The following is a 26556-nucleotide window of genomic DNA, read 5'->3' as shown; positions in this document are numbered from 1 at the left end:
GTGTGTGTGTGTGTGTGTGTGTGTGTGTGTGTGTGTGTGTATATGTATATATATATATAGTAGTCAACATTTGAAGTGGATCAAAAAAGTTCATCAAAGTAGTTCTAAGACAATTATGGGTATTGTTCAAAATTCATGTATAATTTTGATGAAAGGCAACCACTTCAAATGTTGACTACTCTCTCTCTCTCTCTCTCTCTGTGTGTGTATATATATATATATATATATATATATATATATATAGTATTATAGTGGTATAAGCTATTAAAAAAATAATAAAACTGTAGTTGGTCACATTAAATGCCATTTAGATGGTCTCCTCTTATGTAAAGATGGGAAAGCTGCAGATGATTACACTAAATGATCTTAATTTCAGGAAAGTTCCTTAGGCTTGGTCTTATTCTTGCATTTTCCTCTAACTTCTCTTTCTTCCAGAATGTGAATGGTATTAAGTACCATGCTAAAAACGGACACAGGACACAGATCCGTGTGAGAAAGCCCTTCAAGTGTCGCTGTGGGAAAAGCTATAAAACCTCTCAAGGCCTTAGACATCACACCATCAACTTCCACCCACCCCTGTGATACACAGTCATTTTCACGTTTACCTATTCATCATTTCATTTACATTTCTGTATCATGTTAACTGGGATCAAGTGCTGATTTTGTTCTTTTTTTCTCTTTCTGTGTGTGATTTTATATATGTATGTAGATATACTTGTACATTTGCACATTCCATGTATATCATTTCTTTTTAAAGTATCATTTCTTTTTATTTAATTTTTAAGTGGCGCAGCCACAAATGAAAATTACTCTGAAGATTAGGACAACAAACCATTGTTTCCGATATTAAAGTCAATTCAGATAAAATGGTTTTAAATCGAAAAAGAAGAGTTGAGAGATTCTAGGTCATTTCTTTTTGTTGTTCAACTACAGTAGGTATGTTGAAACGTGTACATATAAAATGATATAAAGACATTTCTATATATATTAGTAGCTAAGTTGTATTATCCAAATATTTTATTTTCCATTATATATTTTGCAGAACATTTATATTATGTTTTAAACATGAACGTTATCTCCTTTTTATGGACCATTTCATATTTTTATTTGTTTTGTAGAGAACCGTCTTTTATTGTCTGAATTGGAAGGACATTGATCTCAGGTCACAATACAGCTGCCAACTTTCTGACAAACAAACCAGGAAACCGGAGAAACTCACTTCCACTCACTTCGTTCCAGAACATTCCACACACTATCAAAACGGCTGACTTTACACTGTGTAAAGTTGGCTTTCCAAAGTTTGTTTTGCATGTGGCTAGAATGAAGACAGCACCTTCATTGTAAAATTCAATTCTCTGCATGAGGCCTTTTCCAGACGACTGCAAGCAGTTATGTGGCTCATGCATCTAGTTGTATTTGAGTTCTGAGCAATATTTTATCCAACGATCCCCGAATGAAATCACACTTTTGTCGAAGCCAACAATAATCGCATTGGAAATGCGGTGCAACGACAGCCTGAAGAGAGACAAAGGGCAGATTTATTCTGCCCTGTTACCCCTGCTGCTTATATTCCAGCAGTGCAGAAGTGCCAAGTTATTCTTCTCCAACTGAAAAAGAAACATGGATGATCTGCCAAACACAACGGGTCACATCTGGGTATCTGGTTGGTGCCTGTTAGTGGAGGAGCCTTAAAGAGGACCTAAACTTCTGTTTGTGTACTCAGCCTTGCAGTATTTTTTTGTCAGTTTTAGCTCGTAAGATCCTTATTTCGGTCGTTGCTGTTGATTCGCTTTTATTTTTGACACATTTGGGACTGTCCTTGTGGTTGTTTTTGTGTAAATGTATTTGTTAGCCCTCTGCTTGCCTTGTATTCTAGGCTTGCTTAGCATGACACGACTTCCGGCTAAGCTGCTCTGCTGTCTCTTGGCTTGTAGTCTTACTGTTACAATCTTTGTTGTCAAAAGTATTACATCTTTACGTTATATTGTTACTGCTAGTATTACAGTTCGATAGTGCCAGATGCATAGCTACGCCTGAATATATTTTCTCAACGTTAATTCTTGAACGATTTTACATCGGTCCTGTTGTCCGCCAAATAAAGCATACCACAGTTTACACAAGTACAACAACTTTTAAGAGCTTCAACTTTTTGTGCAGAGAAGAACCAAGTAAGCTTTCCTATCCGCTAGTCTGTTTTTCTCGGTAAGGGTCGGTCATTAAATTAAACAACACGGACCAAAAATGGCACTGCCAAATCTCCAGATATGAAGCTTGGAAAAACAAGATGCTGGTACAGTGATGGCATCAGATTGTGTTACCATGGATCTTTGATATGTATACCTTGGTATTTATATGGTACTTTAAGGTATTCTCAGGGTACATGTCCAAAAACATGGTAATACTTTTACCATGGTACTTTTTTTGTCAGAGGTGCTAAGATGGGACAGAGAATTTAGAGTCGATTTGGACAAAATGTTCCATGTTGTCCATATATTTGGTGTCAAATGGCCCTTGGGACCAGGATCTGTATTTAAACATTAAAATTGAGGACTATACCTATGATTTTTTTTTTTTCTGGGGGGGGGGGGGAATGAATGGATAGTTTCTATAATTCAGATGCCAAAAACTGAAGCTAGGGAATGAAGACAGTGTTGGATGCCTATCCATGAGTGACTCATTGTTGATGACTCACTGTCCTGTTATTTTCCAATTCATCCGGTGTCATGTTTGTTTATATGTGTGTATTTTTTGACGCTGTACCAGTAACCACATTTGTACCTCTTTTTGGCTACCGAGTCATTGGGTCTCACCTTTGACACACAAACTAGAACCTGTTAAACATGATTTTACTGGATAGGATCCGTGTGATTCCTCACACCTACAATGTAGTAATGTGACTGAGATGCATTTATTTTGGAGGGAGTTTGATATACTATATAGTGAATGTATTGTATTGCAAGTCTTTTGTAAAGTGCTTTTGAAATTATATTTTCGTACTGTATGTTTTTGTGGAAAATGTTTTGTGGAACCGAGGCAATTTGTATGCAAGATGATGTATGCGTGTTTTTGTGAGCGAGTGAGTGAGAGACTCTTTTGAGATGTCTTTATCCTTAAGCTGCAATGTAAACTTTAGGACAATGTTACAAAAATAAAGAAAACAAACAAGTATGGTGCCTGTTTCTGCATTTTATTGTCCATACAGTGTCGACGCGATGATTGGTTTGCAAGGAGAAACGTTCAGTTTAATAAACTGCTGCTTGTAGCATTCTTTATTAATAAACATACACTTGATACACACAGACACAGAGCAACCCTAGGTTAAACGTCCTGGCATACTTACAGTATGAAGCATCAGCGGTGTTGGATAAATGGATTTTATTTTATTTAAATGTAAGATAGATGTCTGATAGAATGCTGGAAATGATAACTCCATCTAAACGTTTAATTGGTTTAATGCAAGATGTTTGAACCAATGATGCACTGAAAAGTTGCTGCTGAATTCATAGCTTTAGTTTTAACACAGTGGTTCTCTGGATTAAGGATTTTTTTTTTTTTTTTTTTTTAGCCGAGCTTCAAGGAAGAGTTCACCTAAAAACTATTATTTTGTCATCATTATCATGTAAAAATAGGACATTTTAAAGGTAACTGGATTATTGAAAAAAGGTACCAGTAGAATAAATGGGACTGCTTTCAAACTTCATAAATTTAATGAATTCCTTGAGCCACAAAATCGGTCTGAATGATTCATTCACAGATCAAACTGATTCAGTTCTTTGGCTCAACCTAAATATGTTTAGACATAATATGTTTATTTTGTATGATTTTTTATGGTGTTTTTGTGCCCTTTTTGAAGTTTAAAAGCTCCAGTTCATGTGTACGTTTCGTTTCGCAGAAGAACTTCATATGGTTTTAGAACGACATGAGGATGATTAAATGAGAATTTTCATTTGTAGGTGATCTGTACCTTTAAATTAGTGTATTAGTAAATGGTGTTTCACAAAGAAAAGGTTCACTGCCTCCGAGGTAACAGTTTTAGTCATTTTTAGTGAATAGGTTTTTATTAATTATCGCCATCTCTTTTTTTTTTGGCCGAATAAACTTCATTACATCATTGGTCCTTTCAAATAAATACTTCATTTTCATAAACAATATCCTAAAGCTCTCTGCTCTCATTTTACAGTAGTACACAAAATTTACAAAAAAAAGTGCTTTACATTATTTTTTCACATCTATAACACCTGAAGACCATTAATGTAGTATTCTGTACCTAAATTAATGTTTATGTTCAAATCAAATATTCTGATGGCGAGTCCTCCTGACATGAGTTGTTCAGCAGTTACAACAAAGTGACAATATCAGCGTGTTTCGAACCCTGAATCACCTGAGGCGTTTTATATTGAACTAAAAGCAAACATCTATTGTTTTCATCTCTAATCCAAGTTGTCGAAGTTGAGAACATTGCCATCGAAGTGTGTGTGCACATGCTTTTCGTAGAGATGCTGTTGGCAGTCTAGGGGAAACTGCTCGCTGCAGACGGGACACACCCTCCAGTGAGACTCGACGTGTCGTTCGAAACTGCTTTGCTCAAAGTGTGGTGGGAAGATCACCTCACAAAGGGGACATCGCTTGTGAACGTCAGGTCTGAGTGAGGATGACAGAAAGAAGGTGTTTTAAATAATGTGAGAAGTGTTTGGAATAAATGATATTGCTTATCACTTACTGCATACTACACAGTACTGTTTACTGCGTACATGCAAGTTCACAGTAGAAACTTATGACAGAGTAACCATTTTCATCTAGAGCTGTCAAATTGATAAATCGCAACTAATCTTATCTAACATAAAAGTTTGTAAATATATATATATGATATATACACACACACACGTGTGTAAACACATATACATTTACAAACGTTTATGTTTTTATGTCGACTTAACAGCACTAGTTTAAACCGTAGTATGCTAAACTGTCACAATTCAACAATTGGTACTCAGTTGTTATCTCAGAGGAAGAAAAAAGCATTTTATCCCAATTTTGTGTACTTTTAGCAGTCAGATTAAAATATATATTTACTTATCAATTCCAGGGTTGGTTCAAAGCTTATTGGTTAATGCACTACATGGGTTATTATTATTAACTTAAACTAAAATAATAAAAAAACAAATGCATTACTTGAAATAAAATAAACATTAACTGAAATATATTTTTAAATACACTTCTTTTACTCAGCTACAGTGTAGTTGCCAAGGCAACATTTCTCATTTTCATTGATTTCCACAAAAAAAAAAAAAAAAAACACTGCACACTACAAAGAACATACTGTAGTATCTACAATATATATATTATTTAAAGGAGTTTATAGAGCAAACTATTCATCTGCAAAAATTGTGTGCTTCATCGTCACATGACCTCAACCTGCATGTTTATTCAGCAAATGACCGTTCTCTGACAGTTTTGTCCAGCAGCATGTGTCCAAATTAAATCTGCTCATCATATAATGCAATCGTGTCTCTTAAGAAATTTTGGACTAAACTGCTCAATTCAAATGGATTACTTTTACAATTCTCTATTTTTGAAGCTGCAAAGTGCTAGTTGCATAGACTGTCAATAAAGAGACAGAAATCTCTCATATTTCATTAAAAATATCTTCATTTGTGTTCCGAAGATGAGCGAAAGTCGTATGGGTTTGGAAACGGTCCCGATTTTCAGGATTAATAGAAAGCTACAGGCAGGTGAGTTTGATCAGGATGGGAGCTAAACTCTGTAGGAAAGCAGATATCGACATCCAGAGTTACCCAGCCCTGACCTAAAGCTTTCTGCTCTCATTTTAAAGTACAAGTTTTAGTTTAATTTCAGTACACAAAATAAAATATTACGTTTCAAAATAATAAAATAAAAACTGATATTACTAGTCATTCTTCACTTTGGAAATGGAGAGTCAAGTGGGATACGGTAGTTTGTACAGTGTGCCACAGTTTTTGGTAAATATAGCACTTCTAGGTATTCTATGCATACAAACACCATACAGTAAACATACTGCAAACATAGTATGAGTAGTATGGTAACATTCAATTCTAAACATTTACCTGGTGTCAAAACAGAAGCTTGTGTGGCTCTCATTAGATTCCAGGCTCTGATGATCACAGACTGCAGGGGCCTCACCATCACCTCCCTAAGAAAGATATAAAACCAAAATGAAATCATTTCTTCTTGACTGAGACATAACAATACTATGTTCTTCAGCGGACACATTTAGCTAGCTGTCGCCTCTCTATTAAGACATAACAGCTACGATCTCTCCCAGCCACACACACTTTCGATGAAAAGCCACGCCTGTCTGCACACAGCCGGCTTCCTGCAAAGGTTAATGGGCTTTTAACGCAGCAAACGAGAAAAGAGGAGAAAGGGGTCAGTGCCGATCTGCACCCTCAAATATCACAGGCCGGCACCCCCAGCCAATTAGCATAGCCCTCGTCAACATCTCTCTCTAACGAGCCTCTCCCCTCGTCACTCTAATCCACTAACGAGCTCAAAAGAGAAAAGCCTTAATTGCCGTTTCATGCAAATTAACCACCTCTGTTTTCACCTGTGAACTGAGGGTGCGGGGAATGCAGAGGGCAGTGAGGAAGAGAAGACGGAAAAAGAAAAAGAAAGGGAAACAGTTAGAATCAAAGGACGACAAGGTGCAAGTCAAGAGGAAAGGTCGAAAACAGAAAGAAAGGAAGAAGTAGAAGAGGTTGCTGAAGAGCGACAAAAAATTATTGCCACATATCAATTTAAAGACTGACAATAACACCCAGTTATTATCTCTGAAGCTTACATAAAGCTTCAACATCGATATGGATAGATACGTTAATCAAATGACTGTGCAAAAATGAATTTTCGATTTATCGCATCCAAAATAAAAGTCTGTGTTTACATAATATATTTGTGTGTGCTGTGTATAATTATTTTGTATATATAAATACACACACATGCATGTATATATTTAAGAAAATGTGTTATTCATTTATAAAATATTTATATTTATATAATTTAGATTATGTATTTATATATATATATACAGAATTTAAGCGCAAATAATTCTTAAATATATACATGCATGCATAGGTATTTATATATACAAAATAATTATATACAGCACACACAAATGTATTATATAAACACAGACTTTTATTTTGGATGCGATTAATCGCAATTAATTTTTGCACAGCCCTAATATATATATATATTAGGGCTGTGCAAAGATTAATGGGCTCTATGCACGGCGTTATTTCCGGTGAAGGATTAAGGATGCTCGATAACTTCCGCCGATCATAGAGTCCAATGCAATACCGAGAATTTATATTGAATTTTATACTCCATGGTTATACTAATGAAACGTTAGTCACAAAAACAGATAAAAACAGACACCCCTCGTTGTGTTTATGCTTCTTTTTAAAATTATATTAAATAAACATAACTATATATAAAATTACGGGAGGACAGTAAATATTGAAGACTCTGCCATAATCCCGTTTTCTCCGGTTTTCCTCCGCTTCAATCTACACAACCGGAAATGGACGAGCATCCTTACGTCAAATGCGGAACTTATGCGTGCATATAGCCCATTGCGATTAATCGCATCCAAAATAAAAGTTTGTGTTTACATAATATATATTTGTGTGTGTGTGTGTATTTATTTTGCATATATAAATATGCATGCATGTACAGTATATATTTAAGAATTATTTGTGCTTAAATACTGTATACATATATATATATATATATATATATATATATATAAATACAAAAACTATATTATATAGATATAAATATTTTATATATGAATAACACACTTAAATTTATACATGCATGTGTGTGCATTTATATATACAAAATTATTATATACAGCACACACAAATATATTATGTAAACACAGACTTTTATTTTGGATGCGATTAATCGCAATTAATTTTTGCACAGCCCTAATATATATATAAAATATAGAGTGGTGAAGGTATAACGTCAGAATCCGGAAGTCTAATTCGCTGCTGGTTCCTTTAAGATTTTTTCTATGGGGTTTTATTCAATGGTTTTTTTTTTTTTTTTTTTTCAAATTTATATGTAAAATTAAAGCCTGTGGTAAACATAACTTGAATTTACTTTGACGTTTTGTTATAATGTTTTGAAGCAGTTTCTAATAACAAACTAGATAAGTCAGCTTGGGGTGTGAGTGTGTGCAGAATACGTGAAAAATGTCAAAGTTATGTTAACCACACGACTTATTTTACTCATAAATGATTTTAAGGAAGACAGCTTTCAGAATCTCCACGAGTTCAACACCATATTCAACAAGAAACTGTTACAGAAACATGAAGCAGTTCCAACTTTAAAACCTGAGGCAGCAGTTGTTGGGCCACAACCTGTAAGTAGGCTAAGACTTAACCATTTTAAATGTATTTGCATTTTTAATTCCAGACGTTGCCTTGTTTTAGTTTTTTTCAAATGCCAGCGCTAGCTTTATTACCACTAGGCTATCAGTTATGCTATTTTGTGTCTACGACAAACGCATACAAACATGAATTTTGTATAAGTGCTAATGTTGTAAATGTATTTTTCATGTATATATGTTTAATGACGTTATTTTCGATTTGATCAAGAACGTAAACTTGCCACCGCTGTTTGAGTATGACATTAGTAGCCAGTCAGTTGCTATTGTTGCCAGTCAGATGCTATTGTGTAAAACAAACGTGTATAAAGTTAAAAAATGTAGCAAATTATAATTCACAAACGTTTATTAAGAGCCGTGTGTGGTGAGGTTCTTCTGTTTGACTCTCTTCATCACGGCTTTCTCTGTCTGATCCTGCCTTAAACTGTAACTGCAGTTCGACGCATATTTACATCTGGACCGGAGCTCATGACGTTCCCATTTCACCCGTAAAGGTAATGGGCGTTAACTTTCCGGACAACGTAAGCGACAGTTTAGCCAATCACAACACACCGGGCCAAGCTAACCAATCTGAGCCCATGACGTGTTTCTGAGGGAGTGGTTTCATAGACTCAGGAAGTCAACCGCTCGTTCGAGGACAGAGGAGAGCGCGGCTGACAATAAACGTGAAGTTTATGAAAAATAAGACTTTTTAAAAACGAAAAACCACGAATGCATGTTATATTGCACCCCATAAACACAATCATGCAAAAAAAAAAAAAGCAGTCAACCCCCCCTTTAAAACACACTACCCATCAAGCACTACATATAGTAGTCTGAAGTTACATTAAATCAGATCATTTCTATAGTACATCTCTGTAGCTGCCAAAATAATGTACACAACAGAAGCTGTTGTGGTGCTTTCTAAATATTTCCACTGTCCTTACACTAGGCCGCTCTTCAGGGGGATTCTCCAGGCCGTCAGGGGGGCTGAGACTGCGTGATGGCTGACTGCAGACCACAGGCCCGCCCCAAGGTGGTGGAGCCAATGGAGGGGGGCGACAGGTTTCTTCTGGGGATAATGCACCATCTGCTCCATCTGAGGAACAAGAATTCAGCAAGTTTTGAACAGGGTTGTTACAAATTACATAAGTAGCTAGATACTGAAACTTTCTCGATAATCTACTTACAAATACACTACACTATATATATATATATATATATATCAACAAATAGTGTATTTGTTTTTGGCCTTGGGGGAGGGAATGGAGGTTAACGTGCCAGACTGCAATTTATACTGTGTGTGAAGAAAATGTCTCATGTTGAATTCAGGGCTATCGGAGTTAACGCAACAACAACGCATTAACAGTTAAAAAATAGTGTCAAAAAAGCATGCTGTATTTGAACCTATTAATCACCCGTAGTTCCAGTGTTGGGTGTAACTAGCTACTAAGTAATTAGTTACTATAATTTAATTACTTTTCCCTTGAAAATGTAAAGTAAGGGATTACTCTTCATTTATCTGTAATTTATTTACAGTTACTTCTGATGTAATTGAGGTAAATATTGTGTATAGATCAATCCGATCTCACAGCGATTCGTATGCATTTTATGAGGTGTCTAAATATTTCGACCGCACTCGTACAAATTCGTATAAATTATTGTAAAATATGTATGGAAAAAGTGTGAAATGTAATGAGATCAGACACAAAAAAATAGTGGGTTTAGCATCAAAATATATTGTCTGATGTTAAAAAAGTATGTTTTTATAATGTTACCTTCTTCACCTTGTTCAGTTTAAGGATAATTCATGCAATTTTATAGTATTTATTTGAAAGAATTAAAACAGATGTCTATCCTTGTATTATTCAGCTGGTTGAGATTGATATGGGATTTTGAAAGTAATTAGTAATTAAAAGTAATTAAATACTTTTTAGAGAGAGTAATTCGTACAGTAATCTAATTACATTGTTGAAGAGGTAATTAGTAACTAGTAATTAATTACTTTTTTAGAGTAACTTACCCAACACTGCGTAGTTCAAGCCAGGGTTTTGACGTGATGCTTTAAAGTGACGTGACAATTTGCTGTTGCGCTTCATTTCAAGCGGCAGCACAGAGCACAAGTCTTTTCTACCACTTTGTCTTTAATACAAGTTATAGCATGAAAAAACATGCATGAATATCAAAAGGTGTTTTGAAAGTTGCAGTAGAACTCCTGAAATGTGTCATGTCTTATGTCTTAAGTAAGTTAATTATAGTAATGTACCAAATGAGAGGGTTCGCTGTATAGTTTAAACTTACTACAGCATTAGTTGGGAGAGATTGTTTCACCCCTTTAAAAAGAAATTTATTTACAAGAAATATTATATACACTTTAGAAATATATTTTCTAATATTTGCCCCCCGAAAAGTCTAAAACCGGCACTGAAGGTTAGAACATAAAAATGTTCATGTTCATGTTAGTTGCAGTAACTAATGTTAACAGATTTGATCTTAAAAATGTATTAGTAAAAGTATGCTGTACTACTATTGCTCATTGTTAGCTAATGTTAACTAATTTAGTTAACTACTAGTTAATTAATGTGTTACAAATGTGTAAACCTTATTTTATTATTTATTTACAACCCCAATTCCAGAAAAGTTGGGGCATTTTGTAAAATGCAATAAAATCAAGAATCTGTGATTTGTTAATTCTCTTGAACCTTTGTTTAATTGAAACAATTTCAAGTAAAAACAGTACAAAGTAAATATTTCTACTGTTTTCACTGACTAACTTAATTGCATTTTGTAAATATGAACAAACTTTGATTTTGATGGTAGCAACACTCCAAAAAAGTTGGGACAGAGGCATGTTTGCCACTGTCTCAAGCCTGTTTTATGCTTCTGCGTCGAATCGACGGCGTACCCCCGCAGACACCTATCCGTCGACGCGAACCCCTCTCCGACCCCTCCGCCGTAGCTCGACGTGCACCTCCAAAAATTTGTAACTACGCGTCGAGGCGACACAGACAGCAAGGGCTTTGATTGGTCAGATTAAACATAATTTCAGGAGTGTAGCTTTTCCGATTTCCCCCTCCTGTTATAGCGCTATTTTTAACATTTGCACCCTCGTTCTTTTAATTATAACACTCTTAAAGAAAGTAACGTTAAATAAAGAATTAAACTAAAAATAAACTGTTTTTTTTATTTCATTGTTAATATACTGTATATGTCTATATTCTTTTCTTTCTTTCTCGCAATAAACTTCAATCAATCAATAAATCAACGTTTGTTTTGAAACACAGTTTGTTGTTTATTATCAATACAATGTTCACGGTTACATCATTGATAATACAGTACTAACCAAGTCTGCCACGGGACACATTATCCTGCCATAGCACAGTTCCATGTGGAGACTGAAAAAATCCTTCAAGTCATTCCGAACAGGTATCGTTATGGCAGCTCGGGTGGAACCTTTATTTTACCGTCTATGGGTGGAACGGGCCCTGGACATCCGTGTTGATTCTGTGGGGATAAAGTTTAGTGTCGTCTTGTTATTCAACGTCGATTAGCTCCAGCTGGCAGCTGCAACAACATTATCTCTCTTTCGCTCGCGGCGCACGGAACCAAAGAGATTCGCGAACCCCCCTAGCGTTCTGGCGGCGAAATGCACCGCGAAGCACCACAACCTCACGCAGAAGTATAAAACGGCCACGACGCCGTAGTAGTGACGACGTAGCTACGCCGTGGAGTTGACGGAGAAGCATAATGAGGCCTTCACACCACCCAGATAGCAAACTGACATTGAATCAACGTGGAAATATGACATCGGAACAACGTTGATCTGACATTGTTTTGCTCATCGAATTAACGTTGAACCAAGGTCAGACGCGTCATTCTTTCAAATCTAACGGAAAATCAAATTGAAATCAACGCGTTGTTTCAACGTTATGAAAGCAAACCAATTTTCGATTTTCATTTAGCTTTGAAGAATGCCGCGTCTGACGTTGGTTCAACGTTAATTCGATGAGCAAATCAACGTTGTTTCAATGTCAGGAGAGACGTCGTTTCCACGTTGATTCAATGTCAGTTTGCTGTCTGGGCACCTTTCCTTTTAAATACACATTTGAATCATTTGGGAATTGAGGATACTAACTGTTGCAGTTTTGCAAGTTGAATTTTTGCCTAATCTCGCCTGGTATAAGACATCTGCTCAACAGTCGGTGGTCGTCGTTGTCTGATTCTGCTTTTGATGATTGGCTACACATTTTCAATAAGAGACCGATCTGGACTGCAGTCAAGCACATCCACTCTACAAAAAGTAGAGTGTCTACAAAACCACAGTTGAGCACATGCTGAATGAGGCCTGGCATTGTCTTGCTTCCCAGAAAAGATGTCATCTTGATGGCAGTTTATGTCTCTGACTGTACAATCCCAATATACGCCTCCATGTCAATGTACCTTCACACACATGAAAGTCTCCCATGCCGTTTGCACTGATGCACCTCATACCATGACAGATGTTTGCTTTTGCATCTGTCGTTGATGAAAGTCAATGGTGAAAGACGTAAATTCTTGGCAATCTTGCACTGAGAAATGTGATTTTTGAATTGTTTGACAATTCTCTCATGATATTTGACACAAAGTGATGAGCCATAACCCATCTTTGCTTGCAAAAACTGAAAAGCTTTTTTACAGTCAATCACGATACCGTCTTCTATTATTGAGGACTGTTTTAAAAAGAGTTTAACTTGGATATTCTATAATCTTTTCACTTTTATTTTGCATCTGTCCCAACTTTTTTGTAGTGTGTTTCAGCCATCAAAATGGCTGATACACACTATATTTACAAAATACATTTATGTTGACCAGTGAAAACATTGGAAAACTTTTCTTTGTATTTTTGTCAGTCTAAAAATAAAGTTTAAGAGAATTAACAAACATCACAGATTGTGGATTTTATTGCATTTTACAAAATGTCCAAACTTTTCAGGAAATGAGTTTGTAAAATAAATGAATAGAATATAGCAGACTGAAGGGCACACCCACCTCGGGTCTCTTGCTCTGAATAGGGGTTCCCATACTGCAGTTCAGCAGGCTGTTGGGGTACCAGTGGAAGAGGAGGTGGGTCTTGTGGATACGGTAGTGGGTAACGCAGCACCACTGGCTCTCTGACCTTTGAATTTCGACTTCCTGCTGTCTCTCCTCTGTTCATACACTGCCGCAACTCCTGTAAGAGAAACAAAGAGTCAACGAAATTATTTGTAGAATGCATCTCACATGATAACAAAGTAAGTTCTCAACACACCCGACAGTAGCCTGGTTAAAACCAGACCATTCTCAGTTGTATAGACAAATCATTTTCAGAGGGGCGTCACCAACAGACATCGCAGGTAGACCTAAAACCAATCAGAGCGATGAAGGGGATGATGTATGCAGAGCTGCGGCCTGGCGGAGAAACATCTCCGAGTGTTGGTCTTTGCTCGGTTTTTAACAAAAAAGGAAATGTTCAAATCGCTTAAAACAGACGCGATAGCTGATTCGAATGAGTGATGTTCGACGGCGGCATCCATATTTGTAATGTAGGCTACAAAATCTAGCTTCAAAATCCCAGCGCTGTCGTCATCGTCTAAAGTCCGCCCCAACGTTTCTGATTGATGCCGCGATTTCGACGGATTACTAACTTTCAGGGCAAATCTAAATTTGCCGGAAGTTATCTGGGTTTTCCCAGGCTAACCTGACAGGAAACACTTTTATTTATTGCTAACATCAGTAAAACTCAATACAAATTTGCAACCACTAAAAATGACTGAAATTGCAAAAGGCTTCATGAGAATAGGCTTGCTGTTCAAAAAACAAAACTGCAATAATCTCATTTTGATTGTTACAAATGAGACACAGGCTATTTAAACACTACATAACCTAAATAAAACTGCCTTTGGCCAATAAATTCCAACCAAGAAATTGAAATCTTGAGTACTAATGTAACGCATAGTCAATAATACCAGTCTTTAAATACTACTTAAACAGAATATAACTCAATTTCCTTTTTTACTCTTTTTCCTGTTATTTCTTCCCCTCTCCTTTGACCCCATATCCATAAGCCATGATTAGAAGAATTATTCACACATTTAACATTTAACACAAGTGCTGATGGGTAATCAGGGAACTGAATGTGGCATTTAGCTGTGACTCTTGGGGCTCAAACACTCACACTCAGTCTGATTTCAGTGTCTTAAGTTGCTGAGAATCAAATTGAGGTATTTAATATTTAAACATAGTCGTTAACATTTAGCCGATAGAGCTAATAATACCAGCTTTGGAATAGCAAATAAATAACAAAAGACACAAGTATATAGCAACAAACTGTTCATTAGAACATAAATGACAAGAACAGGTTTATAGAACAAACGCTTACCTTTTCCAGTCTCTCCTTCTCCCTGGTCACCACCACAAGACTTTCCCTCAGAGCGGACACCTCTCTGTCCTTCTCTGACAACTGAGTCTATGAATGAATTCATATCATTAATTTTGTGTGGCATCTGGACATATATTTTATAGCTGCACCTGAAAGTGAAGTGTGGGCACCAATTAGAGTTGCAAAAAGTCATAGATCAATTACTCATCATGTTGTTGGTCGACCTGGTTGGGCAGCTAAAACATACAGACTCCAACTGCTTTGCTGCCTCAAGTGTTACAAAACTTAACCAACACACCTTTAAATTCCAGAATTTGTGTAAACATAGACGAGAAGTCGTTATAGAAGTTTAACCTTGATATTTAATGCATCACAGAATTTGGACGTCAGGGCTCCAAATGCAACTAAATGCCTGGCATTTATGCCTCTGACATTTTCTGACCAACAAATTTAGATCAATATTTTGAAATGACTGGTTCAAGGTTTTTTAAAACAATTTTACAGAGGGCACACTCAAAAGCTGGGAGATGGCAACCCTCTATATGGACACACTTAAGCTCAAGTAGCCATTTGCTAGTATATATATATATATATATATATATATATATATATATATATATATATATATTTTTTTTTAATCTTACTCTGCAGACTTTTTAGATGAAATGCAAGATTCTGTCAAGAGCACTAATTTTTTGCAGTCAGTCTGTTTGATTGTTTGATTAACATTAAAAAACACAGACAGCAGCAGGAATATTAGGCTGTTGTCACTTTAAGATATAATGCAGGGATCCAATATACTGAGACTGTCCACATGCGTTTTATTTCTCCACTGGTTACGTTTACCTAACAGCCAACCAATTATGTTTACTATGATACTCACCAAGGCTGGCATTTAGACATCATTTTGTGTGAAATTGTCCGTTCATCTATTAATCTTTTTGCATTTTACAGAGAAAAAAAATCATTCATAGCTTGCGAATTAAGGTTTGTATTTAAAACATTTTTGGTGAACTATCCATTTAAATTGGGATAGTTCACCAAACTAAAAAAAATTCAACTGAAGAAGAGAGCTCAATTCAGCATTTGTGCGATGTCATATGCAGCTTTATGGGCACGTGCTCCAGATGTGCAGTTTGCGCACACAAAACTTCACACATCATGCACAAATTATCTTTTGTGTCTTCTTGTGCTTGAGCATTTAAATTGTCAAGACTTAAAAACGCATGCATTTGATAGACTTTCATGATGACACAGCACTGTTCCAATTGGGACAGTGACCGTTCAGTCAACAAGCCCTGCATGTGCTTCCTCTATCTCACTTGGTTAAAGGGTTAGTTCGCCCGCAAGACCTCCGTTCATCTTCAGAACACAGTTTAAGATATTTTAGATTTAGTCGGCGAGCTTTCTGTCCCTCCATTGAAAATGTATGTACCTTCAGCCCGTTCTCATCCTTTAACGTCATATAGAACGCTATATGACAAAACGGCGCTATACTACGCACATGGCACCCTTTATCGTTAAGATAACACGCGAACCCAAGACGTTATAAATCCTTTAGCGTGAATATGACACGCACATCCTACCCCACACCTAAACTTAGCCCTCACAGCACGTGTTATATTAACGATAACGGATGCCATGTGCGTAGTATAGCGCCGTTTTGTCATATAGCGTTCTATATGCCGTTAAAGGATGAGAATGCGTTGGTACCTTATACTGTCCTTGTCCATAAAGGCAATACAGACATCATCAAAGTAGTCCATGTGACATGAGTGGGTTAGTTCGAATTTTTTGAAGCATCGAAAATACTTTTTGGTCCAAACATAGCAAAAACAACAACTTTATTCAGCATTTTATTCTCTTCCGGTTCTGTTGTCATTGCTCGTTTCCAATCACGATTCCAATGACGCTGCTGACGTGTTATCTTGTGCGCCCGATTAGGACGATTAGGACATCCGCACACTTTCAAACCATTTTTTTTTTAAATATTGCAATACCAAAATACAAACAATATAGAAAAGCTTGAATACAGCGCGCGTCTCCATCAGACTGTAAACGAAGCTCGGGCGCACAAGATTACACGTCAGCCGCGTCATTGGAATCGTCAACATGACATCATGACTTTTGCGTAAACATATACGCCACTTTCGAGTCAGGTGGCGTGTTATCTCCACGCATTTTGTGCTATCCGCGTGTGTCCGCGTGTATGCGTATATGTCTACGCCATTAACGTCCGTGTCATTCCGCGTGTCCGAACACGCAGTCAAATCTCCAGTCATAAATGCCATTAACCCCAGTGACGGTTAGGTTTAGGGACGGGGTTGAGGTAAGTCATTTATTTATATAACGTTAAGTCAACGGCGTTCATAAACACGCTGAAAGGCGATTATGCGTCTTGATAGCACGCCAAAAATGGAAATACGAATTGGCGTGTCATACACACGCTACTTCATGAGATCAGTCTGGAATCGTGATTGGAAACGAGCAATGACAACAGAACCAGAAGAGAATACAATGCTGAATAAAGTTGTTGTTTTTGCTATGTTTGGACCAAAAAGTATTTTCGATGCTTCAAAAAATTCGAACTAACCCACTGATGTCACATGGACTACTTTGATGATGTCTGTATTGCCTTTCTGGACAAGGACAGTATAAGGTACATACATTTTCAATGGAGGAACAGAAAGCTCTCCGACTAAATCTAAAATATCTTAAACTGTGTTCCGAAGATGAACGGAGGTCTTGCGGGCTTGGAACGACGCGAGGGTGAGTCAATAATGACATCATTTTCATTTTTGGGTGAACTAACCCTTTAATTAAAGACATTTTTTAGTAGCCTCTCATGAAATTTGGTCACATATGTGAGTTATTGTAAATAAAACATGTAACATATGTTACAGTGACTGTAAAATAAAGTATTACATACATTTTTTGTAACATTATAAATGTCTCTGCTGTCACGTTTTGATCAATTTAATGTGTCCTCGCAGAATAAAAGTAGGTGGTCTAATGCCCTTTTCATAAGATGTAAAAAGTCTTTGATGTCCAAAATACTCTCAAAATACTCAACAGCTCAAAATACTCAACAGATATTTTTATATAGCATGTTAAAACCGTTTTTTGTGTCTGTTCCTTTAAATGCCAATGAGCTGCTGCTCCAGGCACAGAGGGCGTGACGAGCTCATGTCCTTTTACCTCACACAGACATGCACTGAAAATTTCCAAAACGTTTAGCCTTTTATGTTCAAACTGGAGTTAGACAATAATGGAGAGACTCAAGAAGTAGTATAATCTACTGTATAAGCAGTAGATTAATTTATGTAGCTTACCGGTGTGTGTAGTTATCTTCTAGTCATGATAATCTATAAATTGTGTTCCAGGGGAAGGGTTTATGCAAATGTTAAGGGTTTGTGATGTCACTAACCCGGGAGGAATGTCATGTAGTCCCTACCAGCCTTTTGTTGTAGTCCTTAAAAAGAAAATATCTCCCTTTGCTTTGAACTTTGAGAGTTGTAACTTTGCAGATGTTGTTTATGTACAAACAGCAACATTACACACTAACTAAAGTTAGAAAAGTGAAATCATAATCAACCACCCCTTTAATTTCTTTTAAACGTACTGACCCCAAACTTTTGAACGGTAGTATATATTAGACATTAAAGACATTTTTGGATTTTGACATTCACCTCTGTATCAAAAAGAGCCTGGACAATCTATTAATTTTTTTATCTATATCTCTTTTTGCATTTTACAGAAGAAGAAAAAAATCATTCATAGCTTGCGAATTAGGGTTCGTGTTTAAAACATTTTTGGTGAACTATCCTTTAAATTTAAATCCAGTCCTATATAAGAGTGTAGGTTTAAGTTTATTAACGGAGACGTCAAGTTTGAGTGAGAGTATGTATAACTGAGACAAATTAATAAATGGGCTGCCTGCAACCTCCTTACTATGTCTTTGTAACTAGAGATCTATCATCTAACAGAGAAAGAAAGCAAAGACTACTAGCTTATTTTCTGCTGATCTCATTCTATTTCTCTCTTTCTGAGTTAAAGAAACAGGCATTTACAAATCTTGTATATGCCTGTTTGGGTTTGAAGTTTAGTTGAAATGGCTTTACTAAGATCTTACCCTGCTCTGAAGTAAACAGTCATAAAGCATCCGGTGAGAAAGTGTGTACGCGTTTAAACATGCTGTAAATAAAAGACTTTCCTTTTGATGGTGTCTCCAGCTTTGTCTAAATACTCAGACAAGAAGAGACCTTTATGACCCCCTTTCCACTTGGCCAGCTCTGTCCTTTATGAGTTCTGCTGCACACACACACACACACACACACACACACACAAACTGACGACTGACGGAAATGTGATACCTCAGTGAAACAGACCTAAAATAAAACAATCAACCCGTGGAAGTTTTTCTCGTGTGCACGGACATCTTACGCAAATTAATGTAAGTATCTGTGGCTGGCTCTTCTCTGTGGGATTAAAGGAACCTGAATCGTGCATGTGCCCCTGTGTGTGTGTGTGTGTGTGTGTGTGTGTGTGTTTACATACTTGAAACTGCTTCTTCTCATTGGCTAGCAGAAGCTTCAGGTTTTCATTGACGGTGCACTGCTCTCTCCATTTCTCCTCCATGCTGGCAAGCTCAGCTTCTACTGACACGCTACACTCCTCCTCCTCCTCCTCTTCATCATCATCTTCCTCCTCCTCCTCCTCCTGTCCAGTTCTACCTTCATCATCCCTCTGTCTCTCGGCATCTCTTTGCATTGAAGGTTTGATCTCAGCAGGATGTTGATCTTTCAAACATAAGATGACAATAACAATAACAGCCAATAACAAACAATTATGTACATTTTGAAACCAATAACAAATATATTGGCCTATATATGAAATGTACTTTACATTTTCTGAGATCAGTTACAATAAAAATATCAATATGCTTCAGAATACACAACTACGAACTATTGAAATAAATATATATAATTCAAAAGTTATGTTGTAAAATATTACAATTTGAAAATGACTTTCTAAATGAAAATGTAAAAATGAAATTTAGTCTTACGTTGGCTGAACATTCAGCATCATTACTCTAGTCTTCAGTGTCACATGATCCTTCACAAATCATTCTAATATGTGGATTTATCATCGATGTTGAAAATGGTGGTGGTGCTTAATATTTTTGAAATCTTTTATTACTGTAAACTTCTACGAACGTTCGGTTATATAACGGAAATAGTTTGATGATGTGTGATGGAGATTCATTTCTGAGCATGTCAATACCTGTGGGAGGTGTCTCTGCATCTGGGGTGTGTAACTCCAGTGTGGTCTCTGTAGAGGCATCATTCCTGCTGGAGTCCTAAAAACACGTGCAAGATTTCGCTCAGAACGTGATGTCATGCTCTACAAGGTCAAACATTATTCAGAATTTATTAATGAATTTGCTGCATTTCCGGGGGGATATTGTTATTGCTCATGATAAAATACTACTGATTGGTGATTTTAATATTCATGTCTGTTGTACATCTTTAACTTTGTCCAGGGAGTTTTTAAATCTTATTGAGTCTTTTGACCTTGTTCAGTGGGTATCTGGCCCTACGCATCAACAGGGTCATACTTTGGACTTGATTTTAACCCATGGACTATCTGTTTCAGATATCACTATTAGCAATGCCAATTTTTCTGATCATATGCCTGTATCTTTCTCTGTTCCATATTCTGGTCAAACTCTAAACAATCAGTCCATGGGGCGTATGTCTCGTAACTTTACAACACGTTCCAGTGAGGAGTTCAAGGTAGCATTTAACGAGGTATGGAACTCTTCTGAAACGGAATCTACTCTACATAACTTGGATGTGGACGAACATCTCAGTTATTTTAACTCTACTTGTGCTTCCATCTTGAACAGTATTGCTCCATTAAAGCGTAAATCAGTACCAATTCCTTGGCTTAATGAATCAGCGCGCTCTCTCAGACAGGCCTGCCGACAGGCCGAGCGCAAGTGGAAAAAGGACAAATTACAGGTCTCTTATGAAATTATGAGAGATTCACTTTTTACGTTTCAGAGGGCAGCCAAAGCTGCTAAGTGTAAATATCTCTCCGATCTGATTGAGAAAAATAGGCATAACTCTTGTGTCCTCTTCTCCACTATTGACTGACTATTGGTATGAGTTCAAGCCACTCAACTTGCACTCCCGTAAGGAAATTGTGGACTGCCTTAAGCCCACTTGATATTGTTCATTCACATTTCATCAAACAAACTATTAATGCAATTGGTCCAGGTCTATTATCAGTCATTAATAAATGCTTATATATGGGCACTGTTCCAGTCTGCCTTAAACATGCTGCGATAACACCATATATCAAAAAACCTAATCTTGAACCTTCATCTCTTTCCAGTTTTCGACCCATTTCAAATCTTCCTTTTATATCAAAGATCATGGAGAAAGTTTTATTGGCTCAATTACAACCTTTCATGTTAAATAATTCTATCAATGAAGTTTTTCAATCAGGTTTTAAAGCACTACATAGCACTGAATCTGCTCTTTTAAGAGTCTTAAATGATATTTATCTCACCACTGATTCAGGAAAACAAATGGTCCTGCTAGTGCTGCTTTTGATTTAGTCGACCACAACATTCTTCTGTCACGCTTGGAGTCTTGTGTAGGACTTTGCGGTTCTGTTTTACAATGGTTTCACTCTTACCTGTCAGATAGATGTCTGACTCCAGTTTAAACTTTGATAAACAGATCTCCTCGGTTGTCAAATCATGCTTTCATCAACTTCGCCTTCTCAGTAAAGTGAAGCCCGTCTTATCCAGGAGAAATTTAGAAACAGCTGTTCATGCATTTATTACATCGAGGCTTGATTACTGTAATTGTCTGTATTATGGTATTTCTCAGGCTTCCATCTCACGTCTACAGTTGGTCCAAAATACTGCCGCTAGACTACTTGAAGGGAAGCGAAAGTTTGACCACATAACACCTATCTTAATGTCTGTGCACTGGCACACAGTAAAGTATAGGATTGAGTTTAAAATTTTATTATTTGTCTATAAAACTCAGAATAACTTGGCTCCACAATATTTAACTGATCTTCTGACTCCGTACACTCCTTCTAGAAACCTGAGATCCTCTGACCGTGGCCATCTTACAGTCCCTAAAGTTAAACTCAAAAAACATGGTGAGCGTGCTTTTGCTGCTGCTGGGCCGAAGCTGTGGAATAGCCTTCCTCCTGCAATTAGGCAAGCTCCATCTATCTGTACTTTTAAATCTCAACTCAAGACTCATCTATTCACCCTGGCTTTTAACACCCTGTAATCTGTCTTCCTGTTTTCTCTGTTTTTCTATTCTTTTTATTTATTTATTATTTTATTTTTTTTGAGTGCCTTCTTGTCTCGTTTGGTTTTAAGTTTGTATTGCAGTTTTATATCTGTGTCTCTTTTATTCCTTGTAAAGCACTTTGGTCAACTTCGGTTGTGTTTTAAATGTGCTCTATAAATAAATGATTGATTGATTGAAGGTCATTAATCATTCTAAGAGCATAAGATTAATTGTTGCGTTTTCATGAACTTTACAACTGGGTGGAGCCACAATTGCAGTAGCTCACCCCCTGCTGCATCTCCTGTTGCTGAGTTAGTTTGGTGACTTGTCTTCGCAACCGTTGGCACTCTCTGTATTTCTCTTTGTAATGCTCTGCAGCCATATTCAGACGCAGCTTTAGTTCCTCAACCTCCTTTTGTAACTCCGCCTCCAGCTCTGACACCACACCCACTCCAGCCCTGCCCTGAAATTAAAATAAAGCATAAGAGTCATCTCTCAGTTCACATTGTGTCTAAACAAACCATGAGTTTTTTTTTTATATTGTTATTAATAGATCTTCTCAGTCAAATAAACATAAGGAAAGGTCAGTTGTGGTTACCACTTCCTGTGATGCCTGGCTTCTCATCCTGTCCAGCTGATTCTGAGCATGCCTGCATTCTTCCTGGGCTTCAGCTAAACGGGCTCGTAGGTCCTCAGCCTCCTGGCGGGCACGGTACAGCTCAGCCATGGTGCGATCCCGCCCGCCAGAGGCGTCACGTAACTCAGAGCCCAACATGGCTGCCTGTTGCCGCATGGCCTGGAGCTGCTCCTCAGCTTGACGCAACCGCTCTTTGAGACCCTGGAAATGCACACAAATGACTTAGAAAGAGGACGCATGATTTACAAAACCAGTCAGAAGTAGAAGTGCAATAATTAAGGAATAACTCAGATTTTTGATATATTTTTTTCAGCTCACCAAAGCTGCATTTAATTAATTCAAAATAAAGTAAAACAGTAATATTATGAAAAAGTAATAATTTGAAAATTCAGCTTTTTCATCGCAAGAATTAGATTTGTTTTTGTTTGTTGTTGTTTTTTTTTTGTTGTTTTTTTGTTTCTTGTTTCTTTTTGCACTGTATGACTTAACAAACATTTTGTCTGCCTTGTACTTTTGTGCCATTGCCTGAAATAAATAATAATAATAAAAAATAAATAAATAAATAAATAAATTACATTATAAAACATATTACAATAGAAAAGTTCTCTCAAATATTGTTCACAAATCTGTCTTAATCAATGACTATGTTTACATGCAGCCAATAACCAGTTTAAAAACTGGGATATTAGCAATAACCCGGTCGCGAACGGCCATGTAAACACCGGCAAAAACCCGAATTTGCTCATATCCCGGATTTTAAAAACCGGGATATTATACCTGGGGTAGGGGTGTAACGGTACACAAAAATCACGGTTCGGTACGTACCTCGGTTTTAAAGTCACGGTTCGGTACATTTTCGATACAGCAAAAAGAAAGAAATACCAGAGAAATTTCCTATTTGTTTAAAGAAAAAATATTTTTAAGTAAGTATGAGTTTTCCTAGATCTTGAAACTTTCAGGTTTATAAATGGGGGTCATCTTTGAAGGATGAACAAATAATGCACGTTAAAAATAACATTTAAATATATATTTATTTATATAATATTTGAATTTTGAAGTGCTGGAAAAAGATGTGTGAAGTACTTGAAAGCATTTCACCATTCCAGCCAAACTGGTTCCAGTTAGTGTTACTATATTAAATCCATGGTGAATGTTGCTGGTCTGTGGACGAAAGTATTACTAGTTCATTCACGGCACAATGTTTCTCCTGGTTTCCATGACAGCGCTGTTTGATCTAATAGAGATCTACGGTTAATAACGGAGAAATGTGAATGCTTCTCACTAGATCTCGCAGCGATGTTATTACCTCAGTGGCGAATTCAAATGTTTTCTTTACCGGATCTCTCAACGCTGTGTAACAGTGTTGCTTGATCGAGATCGGCTCGCGCTGCACAGATGTTGCTGGTCCGAACTGATAAACGATCCATGAAGCACATAACGAGTAGCGCAGTTTCGTTCTGCTTTCATTACGCTTGCCATTTGATGTTGCGCAACGTTGTGTTGGCCGCGTCAGCACGAATTTTGCCGGCAGGAAAAATGGTCCAAGCAATCGTTCGGTTTGTATGCGTACCGAACCGGAAGCCTCAAACCGAAACGGTTCAATGGGCTCTATGCACGGCGTTATTTCCGGTGAAGGATTAAGGATGCTCGATAACTTCCGCCGATCATAGAGTCCAATGCAATACCGAGAATTTATATTGAATTTTATACTCCATGGTTATACTAATGAAACGTTAGTCACAAAAACAGATAAAACAGACACCCCTCGTTGTGTTTATGCTTCTTTTTAAAATTATATTAAATAAACATAACTATATATAAAATTACATCTAAACGTATGTACGTTTCGTTTCAAAGACGGGAGGACAGTAAATATTGAAGACTCTGCCATAATCCCGTTTTCTCCGGTTTTCCTCCGCTTTAATCTACACAACCGGAAATGGACGAGCATCCTTACGTCAAATGCGGAACTTATGCGTGCATATAGCCCATACGAATACATGTACCGTTACACCCCTAACCTGGGGTACCCCTTTTCTAACCCAAATTTTTGGTCATGTACACGCGTATCGGCATATCCGCAAAGTGATTTGTGTTCTGCGCATGTTCTATTCGCAAGGAATCTCGGTCTTTCGAGTAGAGAAACTTCTCGGCACATAAACAAAAATCCGCGCGAAGAATACCGGAAGTAAACATGGCGAGACCAGGTGAGACACAGCTAGGGTTGGGAACCGAGAACCGGTTCTTTTCCAGAACCGGTTGTGTTTTTGAAAAAATACCGGAACCGTGCAAAATTCCTAAGTTTCGGTTCCGAAAACGGTTCTGATGCCGATGCGATATCATCATGTGGGCGAAGTGCTGGGAGTAGAAGACGCCGTCTTATTCCTAAATGACAAAAACTTCACCACTGAAGTTGCGATTTGCTCTCACACGCGCTGCATTTGTCACACACAGACACACGCACGCTGCGCGCGCCGACCGCCGAGTCACTCTCTAGCCTACATTCAAATCTGTTTGCGCTGAGAGAGAGAGAGCAGTTGTCGATATGAAACTGCTTTACAATCACACAGTCTCAATATTTATTTGTTTCACATATTCAAATGATTTCCGTTACAGAATTAGTGAGATTATAGTTTGAGTAAACATTGACGGTAGTGGTCAAAACAGATGCAGTCCGTATATTTTTTGTGTTCAGAATTTACAAAATATATACAATGAGCGAGTGCATCATAATGTTTTTTTTTTCAAACCGTGTTTTTGTCTTATCTTGAATCACTACGTAAAGCCTGTAATAAGCGTTAATACTCGGACTTCTTTAGACTGGCCGGCGGATCGCAGCTGCTGCGGAGTAGCCCAATGCCTGCGTGACTCCTCATGGACATAAACAGAGAGAAGTAGCTCCGGCAACAATGTTCTTCCGCAAGACGCATGCAGTTCTGTTTATTAACTGCTAGAGCGCCGATTTATCCAGTAATGAAATAAGTAAAGTCTTTATGAATCAATCATTCAAACCGTTTTAAAAAATAATCTGTTCTACACACATATGTGTGTTAAAGCATATACTATTCCTTCTGAGAGGGTATTCTTCACTGTTGGAGATACAATAAAGGAGAGGTCTAAATTATTATAGAGAATGCAGAATTTTTTAATTTCCTTTATATATAATTTTTTTTTCTTTTTTTGCAAAGATTGCTTAATAATATTTTGAGTTTGTTTACATTACCAGTCTGTTAAACTTAATTTGTCATGTACTATAAGAAATAAACACAAAAAGGATTGTGGATTTTTCTCTTACTAATATTTTTAATTGAATGGGAACCGGAACCGGAACCGGAATCGTTTGGCGGAACCGGAATCGGAACCGGAACCGGAAAATTTCTCACGATTCCCAACCCTAGACACAGCACAGCATACTTTTGGAGCTAGGTCAGTAACATTACCAGCATCAAAGCGCAAACAAAGGCGATCGCTATCTGCCCCGAACTATTATCTGCGTGCTGCTGTTGTTGTTGTCTTTCGATACAGGAAGAAGAATCGGAAATGACGCATATTGCATCTTAAGGTTGTCTGTACGTCCAGACGCTAACCGCGCGTCACCGTTTACATCGGGATATTGCAATTCCATGTATACAGGAGAAACTCTCTCTGCTCACGCATGTAAACAGGTTATTCCTAATGTTTCAGAAACCCGAATAGTGACCTCAACCCGACCACAACCCGAAAATTGGCTGCATGTAAACGTAGTCTGTGTTAGTGAGCACTTCTCCTTTGCCGCGATAATCCATCCACC

General features: G+C 37.3%; 2 protein-coding genes across 9 annotated transcripts in view; one reads left to right on the top strand and one right to left on the bottom strand.

Annotated features, from left to right (window-relative positions):
• Nucleotides 1–3166, top strand: part of jazf1a (JAZF zinc finger 1a) — a 38382-nt gene extending 35216 nt beyond the window's left edge. The window contains exon 5 of one of the 2 annotated variants that reach the window (XM_039678915.2): nt 1119–3166. In XM_039678915.2, coding sequence (XP_039534849.1) covers nt 1119–1268 — 150 coding nt within the window. In that variant the 3' untranslated portion in view covers nt 1269–3166. Of the gene's footprint in view, nt 1–435 lie in introns of both variants that reach the window. The other variant, XM_039678914.2, reaches the window with a different exon arrangement.
• tax1bp1a (Tax1 (human T-cell leukemia virus type I) binding protein 1a) overlaps nt 2580–26556 on the bottom strand; it is a 40129-nt gene continuing 16152 nt past the window's right edge. For 6 of the 7 annotated variants that reach the window (XM_039678883.2, XM_039678886.2, XM_039678881.2 and 3 more), the window contains 9 exons: nt 22728–22967; nt 22416–22592; nt 20091–20166; nt 19365–19606; nt 14808–14894; nt 13439–13619; nt 9358–9509; nt 6087–6172; nt 2580–4641 (listed from right to left, as the gene is read on the bottom strand). In XM_039678883.2, coding sequence (XP_039534817.2) covers nt 4431–4641; nt 6087–6172; nt 9358–9509; nt 13439–13619; nt 14808–14894; nt 19365–19606; nt 20091–20166; nt 22416–22592; nt 22728–22967 — 1452 coding nt within the window. In that variant the 3' untranslated portion in view covers nt 2580–4430. Of the gene's footprint in view, nt 4642–6086; nt 6173–9357; nt 9510–11616; nt 11915–13438; nt 13620–14807; nt 14895–19364; nt 19607–20090; nt 20167–22415; nt 22593–22727; nt 22968–26556 lie in introns of those variants that run through there. The other variant, XM_039678887.2, reaches the window with a different exon arrangement.

Source organism: Pimephales promelas, chromosome 18 (genome assembly GCF_988280905.1).
Source record: "Pimephales promelas chromosome 18, fPimPro1.hap1.1, whole genome shotgun sequence".
Lineage (NCBI taxonomy): Eukaryota > Metazoa > Chordata > Actinopteri > Cypriniformes > Leuciscidae > Pimephales > Pimephales promelas.
This window is presented reverse-complemented; position numbering and strand designations above follow the sequence as displayed.